At 37.0% G+C, this 22,963-nt stretch overlaps 2 protein-coding genes across 3 annotated transcripts in view; both read left to right on the top strand.

The window, feature by feature from the left end:
- Nucleotides 1-22,963, top strand: part of MAP3K7 (mitogen-activated protein kinase kinase kinase 7) — a 72,733-nt gene that overhangs the window by 13,731 nt on the left and 36,039 nt on the right. For both annotated transcript variants that reach the window (XM_050788085.1, XM_050788084.1), the window contains exons 2-8: nt 1,402-1,512; nt 4,568-4,633; nt 12,182-12,227; nt 13,636-13,774; nt 17,147-17,271; nt 20,181-20,309; nt 21,587-21,717. In XM_050788085.1, coding sequence (XP_050644042.1) covers nt 1,402-1,512; nt 4,568-4,633; nt 12,182-12,227; nt 13,636-13,774; nt 17,147-17,271; nt 20,181-20,309; nt 21,587-21,717 — 747 coding nt within the window. The remainder of the gene's footprint in view (nt 1-1,401; nt 1,513-4,567; nt 4,634-12,181; nt 12,228-13,635; nt 13,775-17,146; nt 17,272-20,180; nt 20,310-21,586; nt 21,718-22,963) is intronic.
- Nucleotides 9,114-22,963, top strand: part of BACH2 (BTB domain and CNC homolog 2) — a 643,272-nt gene continuing 629,422 nt past the window's right edge. Inside the window, exon 1 of the mRNA XM_050788079.1 lies at nt 9,114-9,133. The gene's annotated coding sequence lies outside the window, so the exon portion shown is untranslated. The remainder of the gene's footprint in view (nt 9,134-22,963) is intronic.

Here is a 22,963-nt window from a genome sequence, read left to right as displayed (position 1 = left end):
TCCGGTGTTACACTACCCAGCATCAGACTGCACTTTAACACTTGCTAGCTATATAGCCTTGGGCAAGTTAGTTTACTTCTTTAAAGCTAGGGACTTCAACTGTAAAATGAGGATAGCATTAGTACCTTCCTCTAGGCCCGTGTAAATGAGATATGTAAAGCATTATTTAAGTGCCTGCTATATAGAAAGTACATATAAATATGGTTAGAGATGGAGATTTTTCACTAAAGAAAAAGGCCTTGATACAAAGTGCTTAGGTTCATTGGAAACTGAGAGATTGGAGTAGATGGTACTGAACTAAGGTCCTTTCACAATGATAAAATCTAATGAATTTACTCTAACAAGTATCAAAAGCTATTTTTGTTTTCTTCATTTTTTTATATTAAGGAAAATGTCAAACATTTGTAAAAATAGGACACCATGAGAGAGCAATGAACCCATGCAGTACCCATCAGTTGGCTTCAACAATAGTATGACACATGGCTGATCTTTATTTTTATGACTTTTGAAAAATAACTGTAATGAGATATATTTTACACATCATAAAATTCACCCATGTGAAGTGTACAATTTGGTGGGTTTTGCAAATTTACCAGGTTGTCAGCCACCACCATAAATTAGGTTTGTTTGTTTTTTTTTTAAATAATTTCATCACTTTGTCAGGATACCAGCTACTCATTTACTGTTAATTCTTATTTTCACCCTCGGACCCAGGTATCTATCTATAGATTTGCCTTTTCTGAACATTTTGTATAAATGGAACCATACAACATGTGGTCTCTGGTGTCTGACTTCTTTTGCTTAGCATGTTTTTGGAGTTCATATTGTATGTGACATATATCAGTAGTTTCTCTTGTGGAATAAAATTCCATGGAATAAATAATACTATATTTTGTCTGTCCTTTATGGCCAGTCTTTTTAACATCTATATTTGTATCCTTTCTTCTCCATTCCCTATCCCTACTGAATTATTCAAAGGCTATTTTTAATTTCTTAAATATGATAGCTGAAAATATTTATTATATGTTCCTGCTTTTTGTTTTTCCAAATCATCTTCTGTGTTCTCATTCATCTTGCCTGTTTTAGTTTTTTTTTTTTCTCCGTTTAACAAATCACTTTACTTTGTTCCTCCGTGTGTCTTTTTTGGTTTTTCTTGAGAATGAATGGGTGTACAGAAACAAACTTTCAAAGATAGAGACAAGCGTGCGTTTAATTATCTTCTCACTTTAACAAAAATTCATACTCGTTCAGTGGCAAATCCAGGTACTGTTGATTTCCACTTTTTTTTTTTTTTTAATTTAAAGTCTTAAAGATTGGCTTCAGTTTTTTATATTGGGCTGGATCTATTTGATTCCGATTCTTGTGGTATTTTTTGTTTGTTTTTTTGTTTGTTTAACTCAGGTTGTTGGAAGAGGAGCCTTTGGAGTTGTTTGCAAAGCTAAGTGGAGAGCAAAAGATGTTGCTATTAAACAAATAGAAAGTGAATCTGAGAGGAAAGCCTTTATTGTAGAGGTAAGTTGAGATGTCATTTCTTTTGTGTAGTTCTGCACTTAAGATACTCTGTGAATTTAATATTATGAAAAAGATTGGTTTCTTAGATGTCATTTCTTTGTATACATGAACATCAGCAATTTGGTTTAATCAAAGGTTAGTGCTGTAGGAACATTTTCTCATTCATACACTTAATTCTGATTAAAAATTAGGGGAAAAGAGACTTAACTACATAAGTGAATTCACCCCTGAATTAAAACAGTTTCATCCATGGAATTCAGATCTATTTCAAGGCATAGTATTTTAATTTTAAAATAGAAAAGAAATGGTATACTTTCCCATTATCTAACATTAAGAAATTTTATACACTTATTTTAAATGGAATGTTTTTAGAAACTCAAATTAGATTATTTTAAAGAAAAATTATTTCAAATTTGATTTTTCTCATTTAGCATGAAAATTTGCAACTATTCTCTTAGAAATAGATTAGATTGAATGACGAAGGAAAATCCAATAATCATGAGATTAGCATAGTATCAAATTTATCCTTTACTAACTTTGTTATTTTGTATTTTGGATCACATTATTTAGTTAAATCAATGTTTTTATCACTATTAAACCTCATTGGCCAATGGATAAGTGGCCTCTACCTTATAAGCCTTCTGAATTTATATCTGTTTTTTCATTTAATCATAATTTCAAAATATGCTTCATATTTTTTAATGTATAACATGGAAAAATGAAGACTTAATTGTGATATGAGAAAGTGATTTATAAGTGGCTGAATGAGTTGAGAAATGCTGATAAGTGATTTGTTGTCAGCATTAAAAAAGATGATTTCTAGTAGTATGTTCTAGGAGTCTGGCCTCAGCTTTGTCTTATGCAATATTTTTATTACAGTTTAGATAAAGCTATTTATCATTTCCTGTTACATTAGCAGTTTCACAAAGCTGAGTGAAATAACATATGTGTTAAACATTAGGAATCACAAGTCAAAAAGATCATAATAGCGTGAAGAAAAATTTTAAATCCAGATTAGATGTGCATGTAATATAAAATGGTTCTCCAAAATTCTAATGAAAAAGACTTCAGTCTCCTATACCTCCTCCAATCTAATTTTCTGCTTCCCAGAGACAACTACTTTGAGCTCATTCCTTCATTTATGTTTGGTGTCCCCAGTCCAGATGCTATTTATTACCCCTTCTCTAAAGAATCAACCTCTAGTCTTTTGCTGGGATGAGAAGAGATAGTCATTGAGCTATTTGAAGTCAAGGAAGGAATCTTTGAGTCTTTTAAGCTGTCCCCTGCCCTGTCCTTTGATTAGCTTATTTGCATAGGTAACTAGCTCTGCCGCCACTCCCCAACCTTTTGGAAGCTTTGTGAGATAAATCTGGTTGCTTCTCCATTTTTCTCATTGCCAGTTTATGATGCAGCTCTTCTAGGTGGCTGTATCAGTTATTGCTAGTCATTTGCTTTCCAGCTTCCAAAAATGTATGCTGTTTGTGCACTTTACATTATCTTCATCCTTCTGAGGTTATGCCTTAAAATTTTTTAAATCTTAGTGGGAATTAGGGAAAGAGGAGGAAGAAATGCTTGTATAATCCGCTATCTGAATCTCAGTGCTGAACCTTAGCAAGATGAAATATAGTAAATATATTTTCATATAGTAAATAAATACAATAAATAGTGATACTAATTCTTCTATTAGGACCAAAAATCCACACATGTTGGCTCTATATAGATAGAGCTTTTTATTAGCATACAGTATGAAGGTTTAGAGACATTAGTGGACTGAATATGAGCCAGCAGCATAATGTATGTAATAGAGAAGAGGAAGAAGAGTGGAAAAAGCGCAGAAAAGAGAGGAGAAGGGAGAAAAGAATGAAAGCAAGAAGCAGTTTGCTGTGGGGCGGGATGCATTAATAGAAAGAAGTTTGAAGACAGGCATGATGGCTCACACCTGTAATCCCAGAACTTTGGGAATGGCAGATGGGTTGCTTGAGCCCAGGAGTTTGAGATCAGCCTGGGCAACATGGCAAAACCCCATCTCTACAGAAAAATACAAAAATTAGCCAGGCATGGTGGCTGTGCATCTATAGTCCCAGCTACTCCAAAGGCTGAGGTAGGAGGATTGCCTGAGTCCAGGAGGCAGAGATTGCAGTGACCCAAGATTGTACCACTGCACTGCAGCCTGGGTGACAGAGCAAAATCTGTCTCCAAAGAAAGAAGTTTGAGATCTAGAATAAGAGAAGTGAGTATAGCCAAACCCCTCATTGACCTCAGTATGGATCATTGGATCAGGGATGATTAAAACTGAAAGAGGGAAACCAGCTAGTAGGCTATGATAATCACTGCAGCAGTTCATGTTGGGATTACTAAGGCAATGGCAGTGGGAATGGAGAGGAGAGAATGAATTCAAGAAATGGGAAATGGAATGAAGGCAAGTATACAGAGGGAGTGCACATTTTAAGTCAGATAGACTAAAGTTCAAATCCCACTTAACTATAGAACAGGTCATTTAACTCTCTCTGAGACTTAAGGTTAAAATCTCATCTTTAAAATGGAAATGATAATACCTACCTTGCAGAGTTGTGATAATTATACGATATCTCTAAATTGCACATTAGGGCCCCAGGCAGAGTAGCTAGACTGTTCAACCATAGCTATGAAGATGATGATAACAATGATAACATGACTTCTGCTTTGGATAATGCAGCTCACTACCATCTCTGGGATCATATCCTAACATTTCTTGGCAGAGTTCATCTCTTCTTTATTCTATATACTCATCATGCCTTGTTCATAACTCCTGTTATAGCACTTTGCACATTGATTTAATTATTTGTTTACATGTCTATCCAGCTAAACTGTATGAACTGGAAAACAGGGATTTTGTGCCGTTCTGGGCAGGCACTTGGTATTTTCAGGCTATGATTACAATGCCTGTTACATAGTAAATAGTGATTGTTGAATGATTTAAACAAATGTTTTGTACAACAGTAAGATTTTTATGATACTGTGAAATCAGTACTTCAAAAGTTATCACTTTATAAAAGAAACCTTAATTTCTTAACAGCTTCGGCAGTTATCCCGTGTGAACCATCCTAATATTGTAAAGCTTTATGGAGCCTGCTTGAATCCAGTAAGTTTGTTACTTTTTCATCGTCACCTATGAGAAATGACATGGCAGATGTGTGTAGTTTATGTAGCTCTTTTGTTTTTCTTTTTGGCTTTTTTTTTAAGGTTTTCAAAAATATTATATTTTTTCAAGATAAAAAGGTACCTCCAATACTTTAAAATATCAGCAGTGATCCCAATAGTTCAAGGACTATTATGAGTACATGTGACTATTATACACACACAATATGTCATCAACACACTCTAAACAGTGAAAATAGAGCACTACAGCATTGCTCCCACATTATTCTTTTTTTTCTTTCTTTCTCTTCATGTATTTATTGAGTTACTTATTTGTTTTTGATATCTTTTTTTATTATTATACTTTAAGTTCTAGGGTACATGTGCACAACATGCAAGATTGTTACATATGTATACATGTGCCATGTTGGTGTGCTGAACCCATTAACTCGTCATTTACATTAGGTATATCACCTAATAGTGTCCCTCCCCTTCCCCTGACCCCACAACAGGCTCCAGTGTGTGATGTTCCCCAACCTGTATCCAAGTGTTTTCATTGTTCAATTCCCACCTATGAGTGAGAACATGCAGTGTTTGATTTTCTGTCCTTGCGATAGTTTGCTCAGAATGATGGTTTCCAGCTTCATCCATGTCCCTACAAAGGACATGAAGTCATCCTTTTTTTTTTTCTTTTTTTAAGATGGAGTCTTGCTCTGTCGCCCAGGCTAGAGTACAGTGGCGCAATCTTGGCTTACTGCAAGCTCCGCCTCCCGGGTTCACACCATTCTCCTGCCTCAACCTCCCAAGCAGCTGGGACTACAGGTGCCCACCACCACGCCTGGCTAATTCTTTTTGTATTTTTTTTAGTAGAGATGGGGTTTCACCATGTTAGCCAAGATGGTCTCAATCTCCTGAACTCGAGATCAGCCTGTCTCTGCCTCCCAAAGTGCTGGGATCACAGGCGTGAGCCACCACGCCCAGCCGAACTCATCCTTTTTTATGGCTGCATAGTATTCCATGATGTATGTGTGCCACTTTTTCTTAATCCAGTCTATCATTGATGTACATTTGGGTTGGTTCCAAGTCTTTGCTATTGTGAATAGTGCCGTAATAAACATACATGTGCATGTGTCTTTATAGCAGCATGATTTTTTTTTATAATCATTTGGGTATATACCCAGTAATGGGATGGCTGGGTCAAATGGTGTTTCTAGTTCTAGATCCTTGAGGAATCACCACACTGTCTTCCACAATGGTTGAACTAGTTTACAGTCCCACCAACAGTGTAAAAGTGTTCCTATTTCTCTACATCCTCTCCAGCACCTGTTGTTTCCTGACTTTTAATGATCGCCATTCTAACTGGTGTGAGATGGTATCTCATTGTGGTTTTGATTTGCATTTCTCTGATGGCCAGTGATGAAGAGCATTTTTTCATGTGTCTGTTGGCTGCATAAATGTATTCTTTTGAGAAGTGTCTGTTCATACCCTTCACCCTCTTTTTGATGGGGTGGTTTGATTTTTTTCTTGTAAATTTGTTTAAGTTCTTTGTAGATTCTGGATATTAGCCCTTTGTCAGATGGGTAGATTGTAAAAATTTTCTCCCATTCTGTGGGTTGCCTGTTCACTATGTTGGTAGTTTCTTTTGCTATGCAGAAGCTCTTTAGTTTAATTAGATCCCATTTGTCAATTTTGGCTTTTGTTGCCATTGCTTTTGGTGTTTTAGTCATGAAGTCCTTGCCCAGGCTATGTCCTGAATAGTATTGCCTAGGTTTTCTTCTAGGGTTTTTATGGTCTTAGGTCTAACATTTAAGTCTTTAATCCATCTTGAATTAATTTTTGTATAAGGTATAAGGAAGGGATCCAGTTTCAGCTTTCTACACATGGCTGGCCAGTTTTCCCAGCACCATTTATTAAATAGGGAATCCTTTCCCCATGTCTTGTTTTTGTCAGGTTTGTCAAAGATCAGATGGTTGTAGATGTGTGGTATTATTTCTGAGGCCTCTGTTCTGTTCCATTGGTCTGTATCTCTGTTTTGGTACCAGCACCATGCTGTTTTGGTTACTTTAGCCTTGTAGTATAGTTTGAAGTCAGGTAGCGTGATGCTTCCAGCTTTGTTCTTTTGGCTTAGGATTGTCTTGGCAATGCGTGCTCTTTTTTGGTTCCATATGAACTTTAAAGTAGTTTTTTCCAGTTTTGTGAAGAAAGTCATTGGTAGCTTGACGGGGATGGCATTGAATCTATAAATTACCTTGGGAAGTATGGACATTTTCACAGTATTGATTCTTCCTATCCATGAGCATGGAATGTTCTTCCATTTGTTTGTGTCCTCTTTTACTTCATTGAGCAGTGGTTTGTAGTTTTCCTTGAGGAGGTCCTTCACATCCCTTGTAAGTTTGATTCCTAGGTATTTTATTCTCTTTGAAGCAATTGTGAATGGGAGTTCACTCATGATTTGGCTCTCTGTTTGTCTGTTATTGGTGTATAAGAATGCTTGTGATTTTTGTATATTGATTTTGTATCCTGAGACTTTGCTGAAGTTGCTTATCAGCTTAAGGAGATTGTGGGCTGTGCCGGGCGTGGTGGCTCAAGCCTGTAATCCCAGCACTTTGGGAGGCCGAGACGGGCGGATCACGAGGTCAGGAGATCGAGACCATCCTGGCTAACATGGTGAAACCCCATCTCTACCAAAAAAATACAAAAAAAATTAGCTGGGCACGGTGGCGGGCGCCTGTAGTCCCAGCTACTCGGGAGGCTGAGGCAGGAGAATGGTATAAACCTAGGAGGCGGAGCTTGCAGTGAGCTGAGATCCGGCCACTGCACTCCAGCCTGGGCGACAGAGCAAGACCCCGTCTCAAAAAAAAAAAAAAAAAAAAAAAGGAGATTGTGGGCTGCAATGATGGGGTTTTCTAAATATACAATCACATCATCTGCAAACAGGGACAATTTGACTTCCTCTTTTCCTAATTGAATACCCTTTATTTATTTCTCCTGCCTGATTGTCCTGGCCAGAACTTCCAACACTACGTTGAATAGGAATGGTGAGAGAGGGCATGCCTGTCTTGTGCCTGTTTTCAAAGGGAATGCTTCCAGTTTTTGCCCATTCAGTATGATATTGGCTGTGGGTTTGTCATAAATAGCTCTTATAATTTTGAGATACATCCCATCAATACTTAGTTTATTGAGAGATTTTAGCATGAAGCGCTGTTGAATTTTGCTGAAGGCCTTTTCTGCATCTATTGAGATAATCATGTGGTTTTTTGCCTTTGGTTCTGTTTATATGACAGATTATGTTTATCGATTTGCATATGTTGAACCAGCCTTTCATGCAAGGGATGAAGCCAACTTGATCATGGTGGGTCAGCTTTTTGATGTGCTACTGGATTCAGCTTGCCAGTATTTTATTGAGGATTTTTGCATCGATGTTCATCAGGGATATTGGTCTAAAATTCTCTTTTTTATTGTTGTGTCTCTGCCAGGCTTTGGTGTCAGGATGATGCTGGCCTCATAAAATTAGTTAGGGAGGATTCCCTCTCTTTCTATTGACTGGAATAGTTTCAGAAGGAATGGTACCAGCTCCTCTTTGTACCTCTGGTAGAATTTGGCTATGAATCTGTTTGGTCCTGGACTTTTTTTGTTTGATAGGCCATTAATTATTGCCTCAATTTCAGAACCTGTTATTGGTCTATTCAGGGATTCAACTTCTTCCTGGTTTAGTCCTGGGAGGGTGTGTGTTTCCAGGAATTTACCCATTTCTTCTAGATTTTCTGGTTTATTTGCATAGAGGTGTTTATAGTATTCTCTGATGGTAGTTTGTATTTCTGTGGGGTTGGTGGTGATATCCCCTTTATCATTTTTTATTACATCTCTTTGATTCTTCTCTCTTTTCTTCTTTATTAGTCTTGCTAGTGATCTATCAATTTTGTTGATCTTTTCAAAGAACCAGCTCCTGGATTCATTGTTTTTTTTTTTTAAGGGTTTTTTGTGTCTCCTTCAGTTCTGCTCTGATCTTAGTTACTTCTTGCCTTCTGCCAGCTTTTGAATGTGTTTGCTCATGCTTCTCTAGTTCTTTTAATTGTGATATTAGGGTGTCAATTTTAGATCTTTCCAGCTTTCTCTTGTGGGCATTTAGTGCTATAAATTCCCCTCTACACACTGCTTTAAATGTGTCCCAGATATTCTGGTATGTTGTGTCTTTGTTCTCATTGGTTTCAAAGAACATCTTTATTTCTGCCTTCATTTCGTTATGTACTCAGTAGTCATTCAGGAGCAAGTTGTTCAGTTTCCACGTAGTTGAGTGGTTTTGAGTGAGTTTCTTAATCCTGAGTTCTAGTTTGATTGCACTGTGATCTGAGAGACAGTTTATTATAATTTCTGTTCTTTTATATTTGCCGCGGAGTGCTTTACTTCCAACTATGTGGTCAATTTTGGAATAAGTGCAGTGTGGTGCTGAGAAGAATGTATGTTCTGTTGATTTGGGATGAGGAGTTCTGTAGATGTCTATTAGGTCCACTTGGTGCAGAGTTGAGTTCAATTCCTGGATATCCTTGTTAACTTTCTGTCTTGTTAACTTTCTGTCTTGTTGATATTGATGTTGAAAGTGGGATGTTAAAGTCAGCCATTATTATTGTATGGGAGTCTGAGTCTCTTTGTAGGTCTCTAAGGACTTGCTTTGTGAATCTGGGTTCTCCTGTATTGGGTGCATATATATTCAGGATTGTTAGCTCTTCTTGTTGAATTGATCCCTTTACCATTGTGTAATGGCCTTCTTTGTCTCTTTTGATCTTTGTTGGTTTAAAGTCTGTTTTATCAGAGACTAGGATTGAAACCCCTGCTTTTTTTTGTTTTCCATTTGCTTGGTAGATCTTCCTCCATCCCTTTATTTTGAGCTTATGTGTGTCTCTGCATGTGAGATGGGTCTCCTGAATACAGCACACTGATGGGTCTTGACTCTTTATCCAATTTGCCAGTCTGTGTCTTTTAATTGGAGCATTTAGCCCATTTACATTTAAGGTTAATATTGTTATGTGTGAATTTGATCCTGTCATTATTATGTTAGCTGGTTATTTTGCTCGTTAGTTGATGCAGTTTCTTCCTAGCTGCAATGGTCTTTACAATTTGACATATTTTTGCGTGGCTGGTACCGGTTGTTCCTTTCCATGTTTAGTGCTTCCTTCAGGAGCTCTTGTAAGGCAGGCTGGTGGTGACAGAATCTTTCAGCATTTGTTTGTCTGTAAAGGATTTTATTTCTCCTTCACTTATGAAACTTAGTTTGGCTGGATATGAAATTCTGGGTTGAAAATTCTTTTCTTTAAGAATGTTGAACATTGGCCCCCACTCTCTTCTGGCTTGTAGAGTTTCTGCCGAGGGATCCGCTGTTAGTCTGATAGATTTCCCTTTGTGGGTAACCCGACCTTTCTTTCTGGCTGCCCTTAACATTTTTTCCTTCATTTCAACTTTGGTGAATCTGACAATTATGTGTCTTGGAGTTGTTCTTCTCCAGGATTGTCTTTGTAGCGTTCTCTCTATTTCCTGAATATGAATGTTGGCCTGCCTTGCTAGGTTGGGGAAGTTCTCCTGCATAATATCCTGAAGAGTGTTTTCCAACTTGGTTCCATTCTGGCCGTCACTTTCAGGTACACCAATCAGACGTAGATTTGGTCTTTTCACATAGTCCCATATTTCTTGGAGGCTTTGTTCATTTCTTTTTATTCATTTTTCTCTAAACTTCTCACTTCATTTCATTCATTTGATTTTCAATCACTGATACCCTTTCTTCTACTTGATCGATTTGGCTACTGAAGCTTGTGCCTGCATCATGTAGTTCTCATGCCATGGTTTTTGGCTCCATTAGGTCATTTAAGGTCTTCTCTATGCTGTTTATTCTAGTTACCCATTTGTCTAATCTTTTTTCAAGGTTTTTAGCTTCTTTGCGATGGGTTCAAACATCCTTCTTTAGCTCGAAGTTTTTTATTACCGATCATCTGAAGCCTTCTTCTCTCAACTCGTCAAAGGCATTCTCCATGTAGCTTTGTTCCATTGCTGGCGAGGAGCTGCGTTCCTTTGGAAGAGAAGAGGCGCTCTGATTTTTAGATTTTTCAGTTTTTCTGCCCTGGTTTCTCCCCATCTTTGTGGTTTTATCTACCTTTGGTCTTTGATGATGGTGATATACAGATGAGGTTTTGATGTGGATGTCCTTTCTGTTTGTTAGTTTTCCTTCTAACAGTCAGGACCCTCAGCTGCAGATCTGTTGGAGTTTGCTGGAGGTCCACTCCAGACCCTGTTTGTCTGGGTATCACCAGCAGAGGCTGCAGAACAGCAAATATTGCAGAATGGCAAATGTTGCTGCCTGATCCTTCCTCTGGAAGCTTTGTCTCAGAGGGGTACCTGGCTGTATGAGGTGTCAGTCGGCCCTTACTGGAGATGTCTCCCAGTTTGGCTACTCAGAGGTCAGGGACCCACTTGAGGCAGTCTGTCTGTTCTCAGATCTCAAATTCCATACTAGGAGAATGACTACTCTCTTCAAAGCTGTCAAGACAGGGACGTTTAAGTCTTCAGAAGTTTCTGCTGCCTTTTCTTCAGCTATGCCCTGCCCCCAGAGGTGGAGTGTACAGAGGCAGGCAGGCCTCCTTGAGCTGTGGTGGGCTCCCCCCAGTTCAAGCTTCCTGGCTGCTTTGTTTACCTATTCAAGCCACGGCAATGGTGGGCGCCCCTACCCCAGCCTCGCTGCTGCCTTGCAGTTCGATCTCAGACTGCTGTGCTAGCAGTGAGTGAGGCTCCATGGGCGTGGGACCCTCCAAGCCAGGCATGGGATATAATCTCCTGGTGTGCCATTTGCTAAGACCATTGGAAAAGTGCAGTATTAGGGTGGGAGTGTCCCGATTTTCCAGGTACCATCTGTCACAGCTTCCCTTTGCTAGGAAAGGGAATTCCCCGACCCCTTGCGCTTCCCAGGTGAGGCAATGCCCCGCTCTGCTTCAGCTCACACTCCATGGGCTGCACCCACTGTCTGACAAGCCCCAGTGAAATGAACCTGGTACCTCAGTTGGAAATGCAGAAATCACCTGTCTTCTGTGTCACTCACACTGGGAGCTGTAGACTGGAGCTGTTCCTATTTGGCCATCTTGGAACCTCCTGTGTAGCTATTTTGATCTACTATCTTAGATGTATTTCTGAAAGAACAGTTATAGTTTGTTCATTTGACTTGTTTCTAGTCTTTTAGCAAAACAGGGTGTTGGAAGAGCTATTTTAGGTGATCTTGTCCAATAGCCTCATCTTCTTATGAGGCTTTTGATATCCTGTGGTAGCACCTACTTACTGACACTGGAGAAAGTCCCCAAAATATCTTGTGATTGTATTTTACATATATCTTCACTCTTAGCGGACTCCTAGAAGACAGTCTTAGGTCATAGATGTCTTTTCTTTCCCTAGTACTGTTCACATAGTAGGGGCCCAAGAATGATTTTTAATATATCTGTAAAATCAGGGGAGTGAATTAAAGGCCCTAAGATGCTGGAGCTTCTTGGTTAATACTTCTTGTATATGTTTCCTTTAGGTGTGTCTTGTGATGGAATATGCTGAAGGGGGCTCTTTATATAATGGTGAGTGTCACTAGACCTGTCTTTATCTAGCAGATTAAAATAATTTGAAAACTTCTAATATAAACCATAAGTTGTTTAACATTCTTCACAATTTGCCATCAGAGTCTCAAAAGGACATGATTTTTAAAAATCTACTAAAGAATAAAAATGGAAAGATAAGATTCTATAACATTAGTTTGTGAAATTTAGAGGTCTGTCAATTTTTTAAGTAGATGGTACTTTGCATTTCATTAAAAGCATTTAAGTAAAAATTTACTTTTTAAATAGATTTTAAAATATCTTCAGATTTTTTTCTTTTTGCCCTCATAACGTTGAGCCTCCTCATTTTAGAACTCTTTAACCATATTTCCATTTCACTCTGCTTTATTTTTTCTTTTTTAAAAAAAAAATTGTGAAAACTCATTTCACACAACCTTTTATTTGTAGCAATGAAAAAAACCTTGTGTAGTTACCTTTGTAGAACAGAACTCTTTTACCCTAAAAATACCAACCATATGCAGACATGTATTGTCTCTTGTAGCACTAGTTATATAAAACAAATTGTTACATCTTATTTTATAATTAATATTATTTTATGTAAACTTTTACTTATATTTACTGCCCATGTGTTCTTCACTGTTGGTGGATATCTAATACCCTATTGTTTTATTTGATTGAACTACTTCTGGTTTTTAGCCATTACAGAAAATACAGGTGCAAACATCTTGATATACATTGTTTTGTTTCTTTCTGTACTATGCTCTGCCTCTCTCTTGTAGTAATGTGCCGTAAGACTGCTCATAATTTATATTACTTTATGAAAGTCTTTATGTGTTTGAAAAAGTGTGGTAATGTATATTTGATTTTACTTGAATGTAGAAATAACATTTAATAGATGTACTATTAAATGTTACTATTATGGCAGTTATCCACTCAAAATTATTAGATATTTTCATCCTTTTTATTTAGAAAAAAAAATTAAAAGGCCAGGCATGGTGGCTCACGCCTGTAATCCCAGCACTTTGGGAGGCCAAGGCAGGCGGATCATGAGGTCAAGAGATCAAGACCATCCTGGCCAACATGGTGATACCCTGTCTCTACTAAAAATACAAAAATTAGCTGGGCGTGGTGGCACACACCTGTAGTCCCAGCTACTTGGGAGGCTGAGCCAGGAGAATCATTTGAACCCAGGAGGCGGAGGTTGCAGTGAGCCAAGATCGCACCACTACACTCCAGCCTGGCGACAAAGTGAGACTCCGTCTCAAAAAACAAAAAGAAAAAAGAAAGAAAACAATTAAAAGCAGAACTGATAGAGCATATGTATATGTAGAAAAATACCCAGTCATGTATTCTGATAGTGCTTGCATTCACGTTGTGTCTTTTGTTATATGCAATAAAGTTCTTTTTAGTTTGTGCCTTTTTTTTGCAGTGCTGCATGGTGCTGAACCATTGCCATATTATACTGCTGCCCACGCAATGAGTTGGTGTTTACAGTGTTCCCAAGGAGTGGCTTATCTTCACAGCATGCAACCCAAAGCGCTAATTCACAGGGACCTGAAACCACCAAAGTAAGTTCTAATAACGTGACACACCTCAGCCCATTCCTCCTTCTCTCTCACTCTCGAATTCAAGCTGATTATTGTACAGGAGTTTCTCTTTTCTCTATTTGGCTTACTCAATGTTTACTAACTCACCTTCATCATTGAGTCATTTATCTAAGCTTGTATTTTAGATGTTGTCTTTAGTGGGATTTTTATTTTTGGTAACTTCTACCTTAGATTAGCATACTTCTAGACTCTGTTAGCCTATAAAAATCTCATTTTGTGCCTGCAGTATATAATATTGCTGTTAGACAATTCCTTGAGGGCAGAGACAGGTCTGACGTTTTTCTTGCTGTGTCCCTAACACCTAGCACATAAACATTCTACAAAAATTTGCAGAGTTGTTATTACTTGCTCTTTCAGAGGGAAGTAAAAGAGCATTTCTTGGTATCTGGGTAGAAATTGAAAATATTCTGGATTCTTCATAATGTGAATACTTGGGACTTTAAAAAACTTACAAATTCCTTAGATAAGTATTTTAAAAGACTAAAACTTCGGGGTTTTTGTTTGTATAGATATTCAGTTAAAGAAAATATACACATAAAACGTATTGTTTCCTTTTCTCTCTTTTTTTTCTTTTATGCCCCTGTGACAGAGTAAAAATAGTCTCCACATATCTTCTTTACCCTTCCCCAAGCTCCCACCCCAGCACATTAGTCTTTACAGTAGAGATTTCCCTTAGGAAATCAATATAGTCTTCAGTTATTTCATTCTCTTGATACTGGGTTAAAGCATTAAAACATCCCTTCTGGGTGTAACTTGTCACTCTCAGGTCTAATCTGATATACTCTACATAGGTTCCAACTCTTAGAATCACTGTTCTTGCTAGTGTATCTTATCTCTGCTCCCAAACTTAAACTGATTTCTGTTTCTCCAGGTCACTGATAAAATAATGTTTAAGCTTTTATTTTTCCTGAGGCTACTATCTTGGTTACCTGCCTTAACATTAAGTGATTTCTTAATGAAGAAATCACTCCATCTTTTTTTTCCTGGTTGTGAATATTCCCACTATATTAACAGAGTTGAATTATTAAAGCAAACTCATGAGAATCACAGCTCTTAACCAGCAGCAAATTGACAAATTATCCAAAGGATATAGGCAAGCATCAGGTACAGCCAAAGCATTCTTTTCCTAAAAGAGCCTGAACGCATCTGATGCAACACCCAAAAGTATCCCTTTTCTCCTCATTACAATATGTTTTGGCTTTGGAATAAATTATTAGTTATTGAACAATATATGGAGAAGTATCTTACAAAAGGAAATCATTTCCATTTTTTAACATCTTTTACATTGCACTAATTACACAGCTTAAACGACTATCCCTAATCTTCACCCAACCGTGCCACATAAATTTTAGGTTTATTTAGTCAACCTAGTTAGACCAGATGTATCCTTCTAAAATCATTTGTAGATAGAGACTCTCCTTTTGCTAGTAAATACCATTAATATATTTACAGAAGGTCTGGTCTAGGTCATGTATTCCAGGCCTCTCCATGATTGGATTCATTTTGCAGATCATCTTTGGAGCCCCTGGTATACAAGTTGAACTTTAGAATCAGAATTGATTCTAATGCAGAAAGTACTGGGTAAAAGAAAGTTCTTTGGAATGGCTATGCTTTTATATACGATTGGACGTACATGAATACCTGCTATATCTTTTTTTCTTTCTTTCTTTTTTTGAGATGGAGTCTTACTCTGTCGCCCGGGTTGAAGTGTAGTGGGACCATCTCAACTCACTGCCACCTCCACCTCCCAGGTTCAAGCAATTTTCCTGCCTCAGCCTCCAGAGTAGCTGGGACTACAGGTGCCACCACGCCTGGCTAATTTTTTGTATTTTTAGTAGAGGCGGGGCTTCACCGTGTTAGCCAGGATATTCTCAATCTCCTGACCTCGTGATCCGCCCGCCTCAGCCTCCCAAAGTGCTGGGACTACAGGCCTGAGCCACCGCTCCCGGCCAATACCTGCTATATCTTATTGTCAGTGGAAAACCTACAGTTTCTGTGGTCAGGAAGAGTTCCTCAAATGGTATCTAAAGAAGGTACCTGATGATCTAGGGAGGTGTTTTATACACAATCAAGTTGTGCTTGTGCTTGTATTTTATCTTTTGCAAATTTATTCACATGTACATGAGAAATAAGCCTACAAAGATAATTTAAGTTCAGATCTCAGTGAGCCTTGAATTTCCTGTTCAAGGCTGGTGAACTTTTGAAGTCGAGTAAAGGAGTACTAACATAAAACTCATTCGGGAAAATTATCTTGAATTATCAGAAATTATCTTGATATCTTGAATATACCAGTGTAAAACAAGGAAACTAGTTACAGAGTTCTTATAATTTTCTTGGGTAAAAAGTTAAGAGTTTGAACAAGAACATCGAGATGGGGGAAAAAGTTTTGTTGAAGTACATGTAGAGGTATACTGGATTTAGCATTCTTTTCATTGGAATGATTATGAGAGTCTTTTTGGTATTATGGAACTGTGAATAGTAGTTTATCTGGCTTATTTTAGTCACATTGGACTAAAAGAAGAAATTTCCAAATAATCTCTCCTGATATAAAAAGTTTATAAAATTTGTAATTAAAATGAATTCCTATATACTGCTATTGGATATATTACTACAATGTGATTGTGCAAATTATATTACCCATTTCTATTTCTGTTTGTCATGAAAAGCAAAACATTGTAAGTAAGAGTATGCTACTTGGTGATTGTAGTTGGGTAACAGTACACTTAGGAAAGTCAGAATCCTAAGTTCAGAAAATTTTCCGGAAGTCTCTCATTAGGTCATTTTAGCTATAATAGATTTTTATTCCTCCCACACATACATAGTCTAAGCACAAAAATGGTTTTGGGATTGAGCATTTTTATAAGTATCTTCAAAATAAAGATATTAAATTACAAACCATTTTTTTCCTTCTATATTGGCTTATTTTCTTTAATTAAATTATATAGTGTTACTATTTTTTAAGTAGTACATATTTATGATTAAACTCTTATTTTAGGATACCGTAATGTTGACCTACTAGAAGTTTTTTAAACCCACATTTTATTTTGGCCGGAGAGAAGTATAGTCAGGAAAGATTATGGAGCTAGAGATGAAGACATCAGAATGTGAGTCTAGCAGCCTTCCAAAGAGAGCTAGGTTATGGTCAATTAATTTTTGCTTATATTTCTCTGAACTATTAGGCTTTTATAGTAACTACGTAAATTAGTCATTTCACAGAAGTTCACAGAACATTCATTTTGCTTAACCTTTTCCATTTCCACAAATGTCTCTTCTTTTATTGAGAATAAAATGTTGGCCCTGTAACTTTTGAAGTTTTTTGTTTTTTTTAAACAGCTTACTGCTGGTTGCAGGGGGGACAGTTCTGAAAATTTGTGATTTTGGTACAGCCTGTGACATTCAGACACACATGACCAATAACAAGGGGAGTGCTGCTTGGATGGCACCTGAAGTTTTTGAAGGTAAAATGGCAAAAGTATGGTATGTTTGATAATCTCCCTCACTCCTTGTGAATTCAATATGTTTTTATAGATTTCCCCATTTCCATGGTTTTACTTCTGCATAATACATAAAGTATACAATGAAATCTAAGGGGATATTAAATGTAGTGTTATATCCTAAATTTTATAGTAAGATTTAAATCTTCTATGCAGGTTCAAGCATATGTACAGTTGATCGTCATTATTCACCAATTTCTTAATTGCAAAATTGCCTATTTGCTAAACTTTATTTGTAACACCAAAATTAATACTCATGGTGCTTTCATGGTTATTTGCAGACAGTGCTTTCATGTATTCGCAGACAGTGTTCATGCACTGAGCAGTGCACATTTTGAGTCATCTAACACATGTTCCCAGCTAAGCTGAACAAGACAATGCTCTTCCGTCTTGTTTCAGCTCTCATGCTGTAAGCAGGTGTCTTTTTTGTACCGTTTAGAGCCCTTTTTCATTTTTGTGATTTTTGTTGGTAATTTTGGTACTTAAAATGGCCCTCAAGCATAGTACTGCCTAAGTACAAGAAGGCTGTGATGTGTCTTAACAGACAATATACATGTGTTAGATTATCTTCATTCAGGCATGAGTTACAGAAATGTTGGCTATGAGTTCAATGGTAATGAATCAACAGTATATAAGAATCAGGTGTCTTTAAGCAGAAACACACATGAAACAAGGTTATATATTGATCAGTTGACAAAAACGTGGTGACCAGAGGTGCACAGGAACCTACCCCTGTATTTTCCCTAGGAGCGATGATTCGGTCTTCACTAATTCAGTGTTCTCAGAAACTTTATAGAACATAAATACCAGGAATAATGAGAATTAACTGTGTTTTTGTATTGGTTTCCTAGCAATTAAAAATTGAGAGCCCTACAGTTTAAATGAGGATGCCTTAGAAAGAATGCAAGTGGCCGGGCGTGGTGGCTCAGGCCTGTAATCCCAGCACTTTGGGAGGCCGAGGCGGGCGGATCACGAGGTCAGGAGATCAAGACCATCCTGACTAACACGGTGAAACCCCATCTCTACTAAAAATACAAAAAATTAGCCAGGCGTAGTGGCCAGCGCCTGTAGTCCCAGCTACTCGGGAGGCTGAGGCAGGAGAATCACTTGAACCCAGGAGGCAGAGCTTGCAGTGAGCCGAGATCGCGCCACTGCACTTCAGCCTGGGTGACAGAGCGAGACTCTGTCTCAAAAAAAAAAAAAAAGAATGCAAGTAATTGGACAGAAATAAGATACTAAGAATTACAAATAAATTGCTTGACCACCAATAAAGGTCAAGCTTATATGTTTACCTTCTTTTATACCTCCATATGTCACTGAAGTTCTAAAAGAGTTGTCTGTAAATTATATACTAGGTTTGTGTATAAAAACATCAAATTATCTTTTAAATGAGAGAAGTGGAACTGAAGATGTGTGATTTGTATGTTAGGAAGTGTGAATGCCCATAAAATTCAGATACATTCAGTTAATCAGACTCTGGTTATAGCTTATTTCTTTTATTTTTGATGACTTTAAAGTTTTTGGGTTTTCTGTTTGTTTTTAGCCACCCCAGAGAAAGAGAAATTGCAACGCAACTAGTCACCTGAGTGGAGCTCTTTTGCCCTAAAATTCAATTTAATAATGAATGAACAATCAGGTGTTATATTACACAAGATTAAATAATGCCTCCTGTTTCATATACAGAATGTATACATTTGACATTGTTTTAAAATTATTTACTTATTTAATATACTTTTATGTGAGTTAAAATGACCTAATGTTACTCTATGTGGAGAGCAAAAAGATTTGTTTATACAAAAGATTAATTTTATTGCTCTAGACAACCCTTAATTGTCTAGAGCAACAAAATGCAGACTGTTAGGCTGTGTTTCTTCATTTCTGAAAGATGTCAGTCAACCTGTAGCCCAAATTAGATTGTAGCATGGTTGTAGTGCTATATTACAGTGTACTGCTTAGCATGTAAAGCTATAGCTATAATAATTGTTCATTCTTACAGTGGGTTGAGTTTTTGTTTTTGGGAGATTATGAAGGGTGTTTACTGTGCTGATTCAACCACCTACTTAGTTTGTAAATTTTGCTGTATAACTTGGGTTATCCATAATTTTCATTACTTACAACTTACATTTAAGTTACAAATTAAGAATTTCCCTTCACCATATATTGAGGAAGAAATTGTAACACTAAATTAGAAAGTTCTTCTGCTTTGATAGCAGAGTAGTGCTGTCCATCAGAGAATGGGAAGAAAATTTAAGATTAAAATGTAACAGAAAGGAGGCTAGGCACAATGGCTCATGCCTGTGATCCCAGCGCTTTGGGAGGCCAGAGCAGGAGGATCAGTTGAGCCCAGGAGTTTGAGACCAGCCTGGGCAGCAATGCAAGACCCCATCTCTACAAAAAATTTAGAAAATTAACCAGTTATGCCAGCGCATGCCTGTAGCTCCAGCTACTCAGGAGGATCACTTGAGCCCAAGAGTTTGAGGCTACACTGAGCTCCAGCCTGGATGAGAGTATGAGACCCTGTCTCAGAATAAAATAATAATGAACAACATAAAGGAACGTACAGATGTTTCATACTCTGCCCCAGAGAAAGTATCAGTCTAAATACATAAAAGTCAAGTCCTATGCCTCATGATGAAAAGATAGAAAATAACCAAGTTTCTGAAGTAGATTTTCTTAGTGTATCGTTGATACTTAATTCATTTAAAAATGTACTTGTTGAAAAGACAAAGTACTTCAGAAAGAGTAGTTTCTTAGTTCTATGTGTGACAGCCTTGTTTTTATCCATGATACCCATTTTCAAAATGTAAGCCATTGTTTCTGTAAGTCATGTGGAAAAATAGTCTTTAGGTTATATACCACCTTTTTTTTTCTAGGTAGTAATTACAGTGAAAAATGTGACGTCTTCAGCTGGGGTATTATTCTTTGGGAAGTGATAACGCGTCGGAAACCCTTTGATGAGATTGGTGGCCCAGCTTTCCGAATCATGTGGGCTGTTCATAATGGTTCGTAAAACGCAATTTTTCTTAAATGTACTTACTGTGTTTTCTACTTGGAAGACTGCTCCTGTCCCCTTCCCTAAATAATATCATTTATCTGTAACATTAAAATGTACAATTCTTTGTTAAGAGACTCCTTTACCATTATCAGACTCTGCCCTGTCCCTGCCCCAGAGTCCAGCAGAGCAGGATTAAGAGTAGTCCTGGTCTACACATGCAGCTGAGGATGTTCACTGGCTGCGCTAATTAGGGAAAGGCCATCAGTACACAACCAGAGCCCACTGTCTAGGTTGGCTGTCTCTTAGGGAGAAACCTCAGGCTAGATCCTGGAAAAAATAAAAAAATACATACATAAAATCTCTGACATGGTTAATATAACTGGAGAGTTGTAGCCCTTTTCTCCTGAAGAAGCAAGGGCCTCATCAAGGAGAAAAAGCAAAGCATAATAATGCTTCACATATTGTTCCTGTTTATATTCTCACCTACCCTTAGAAGGTAAGTACTGTTGCCTCATTTTACAGATTAGGAAACTGAGGCCTAAAGAAGTTAAATAACTTGCTTAATATCACAAGATTAGTAAGTGGTAGAGCTGGGATTCAAATCCAGATGCTTCTGACTTGAATGCTCATATCTTCAGTCATATTGACTTATGGACTCAATGTCCTTGCATCCATCCTGTTTCTTTTATAGTTCTGGTATTGTTTTTAACCACATATGATGTTAGAATGCATCCTTCATTAGTAAAGTTACTTTACATTTGCTTGGGAAAATAGCTTTTCATGAAGGAAAATTACTTAGCTTCTTAACTTTAGCGCACTCTTATTTCATTTCTATGCCTTATTTATAATCATGTAACTAATGGCCATTTTTTACATTATTCCACAAGTATAAAAACAAATGTCTGCCTAACTATTTAGGTCGTTCATAGATTTATCAAACAGTACCATCATCTGAGTAATCTTAGCTGTTTTTACCAGTTTCCTATACTGCCTTTAATATTACTACCATTAGTATCATTGTAGAGACTGTGACAGCATTGACCAGGACAGCTTGCTTGCTTGCTTTCTGTCAGTTTTCAGTAAATAATTGAACGTCCATGAGGTAAGGAATAAAAGAACTAACTTGTTAATGGATAAAATTACAAAGCACTTTTATTACTCCAATATAGATCTTAAACTACAAGATCTATAAAATAAATACCACTTTGGAAATATGTACAAAGAGTTTGCATCATTCTTTGGGTAAATACATTCTTCCCCTCTTCCTCTAATTTTCAACTGTAGGTACTCGACCACCACTGATAAAAAATTTACCTAAGCCCATTGAGAGCCTGATGACTCGTTGTTGGTCTAAAGATCCTTCCCAGCGCCCTTCAATGGAGGAAATTGTGAAAATAATGACTCACTTGATGCGGGTATAATCCTTCTTTTGAGGGGCTTTGGATTTAGGGGAATTTAATATGTGCTGAGTTTTAATGATATTCTGCTTTATATATTACTATGTTTTCTAAGTGAGAATGGGCATTTATTACTCATAGTCAGAAGAGGAAACATTATTTTGAGAGGGAAAATCTAGTTCTTTATCACTGGAAAGATGGCTGGACTAGGTTTCTAGACTTGCTTTTTTCTTTTTGCTTACATTAGTGGACAAGTATGTTTGTCCCTGGGCCTGTTGCCTCATCTGTAATGCGGGAGAAACTGAAATAATCTCTAAAGCCGTCACAGGACTTAGATACATTAATATTATGACTTCAATATATGCTAAACTAAATTTTACATTTTTCTGATGCCAATTTTCATCAAGCGTTTAGTCATTTATGCAAGGCAATAGGTTGCATTCTCAGACACATTTATTTGAGTGACTTTTACTATTTGGCCTATTATCAGGTTTTTATATCCCAGTAAAAAGTTAAACTTCCTTCTGTTTAGAAGAACCCTTTTTAAATTATTATCAAATTTTCCTAGTCTATGAATTAAGCACCATTAGAATTATTTGGAATATTTTACACGTCTGGTTTTTGGTACATTAACAAAAACTGTGAAGTGATATCTTGACTTTAAAAAGTTCACGTATCTGTGAAAGTGCCTGAATTTTGGAACAGTTTGTTCAGTAGAAGAATCTTACAATCTTCTTAAATATAGACTGAGTGATTTCCTAAATGGTAAAAGGTTGTTTATTCAATCTATTAAAAATTTCTTAGGCAAAGCAGCTTGAACTAATCTACTAAAAGTTTACCATCATATTTGGATACCAGTCATATGTAGAACCTTTTGCATAAGAAAACAACTTAGTCTCTGTAGTCAGATTACTTAAAACTTTGGGATATATAAGTTGTTGAAGTCTGTGCTTTGTCTAATTTGAGGAGAATACCTTTCCTTTTTTTCTCTAAATTCTAATATTTTTGTCCAGCATATACTTTGAATATTATGCCTCCAGTTTGTAGAAAGATATTCATAATCTATTCTCTTAATATTTAAAATGTTCTAACAATTATTCTATGGTATAATAGTCTCAGTTATCAGACTAACAGTCATTGCAACAATACGGAAGTTTACATCACTATTGTGAGAACATGCATATGTTTTATATAATTATGAGAAATGATACTATTTTATTTCATATGTTTCTCTAGAGAAATATTTGCTGTTTTCTTCAAGACT

This window comes from Macaca thibetana, chromosome 4 (genome assembly GCF_024542745.1).
Source record: "Macaca thibetana thibetana isolate TM-01 chromosome 4, ASM2454274v1, whole genome shotgun sequence".
Taxonomy (NCBI): domain Eukaryota; kingdom Metazoa; phylum Chordata; class Mammalia; order Primates; family Cercopithecidae; genus Macaca; species Macaca thibetana.
Note: the sequence above shows the minus strand (reverse complement) of the source record. Positions and strands in the feature narration are given on the sequence as shown.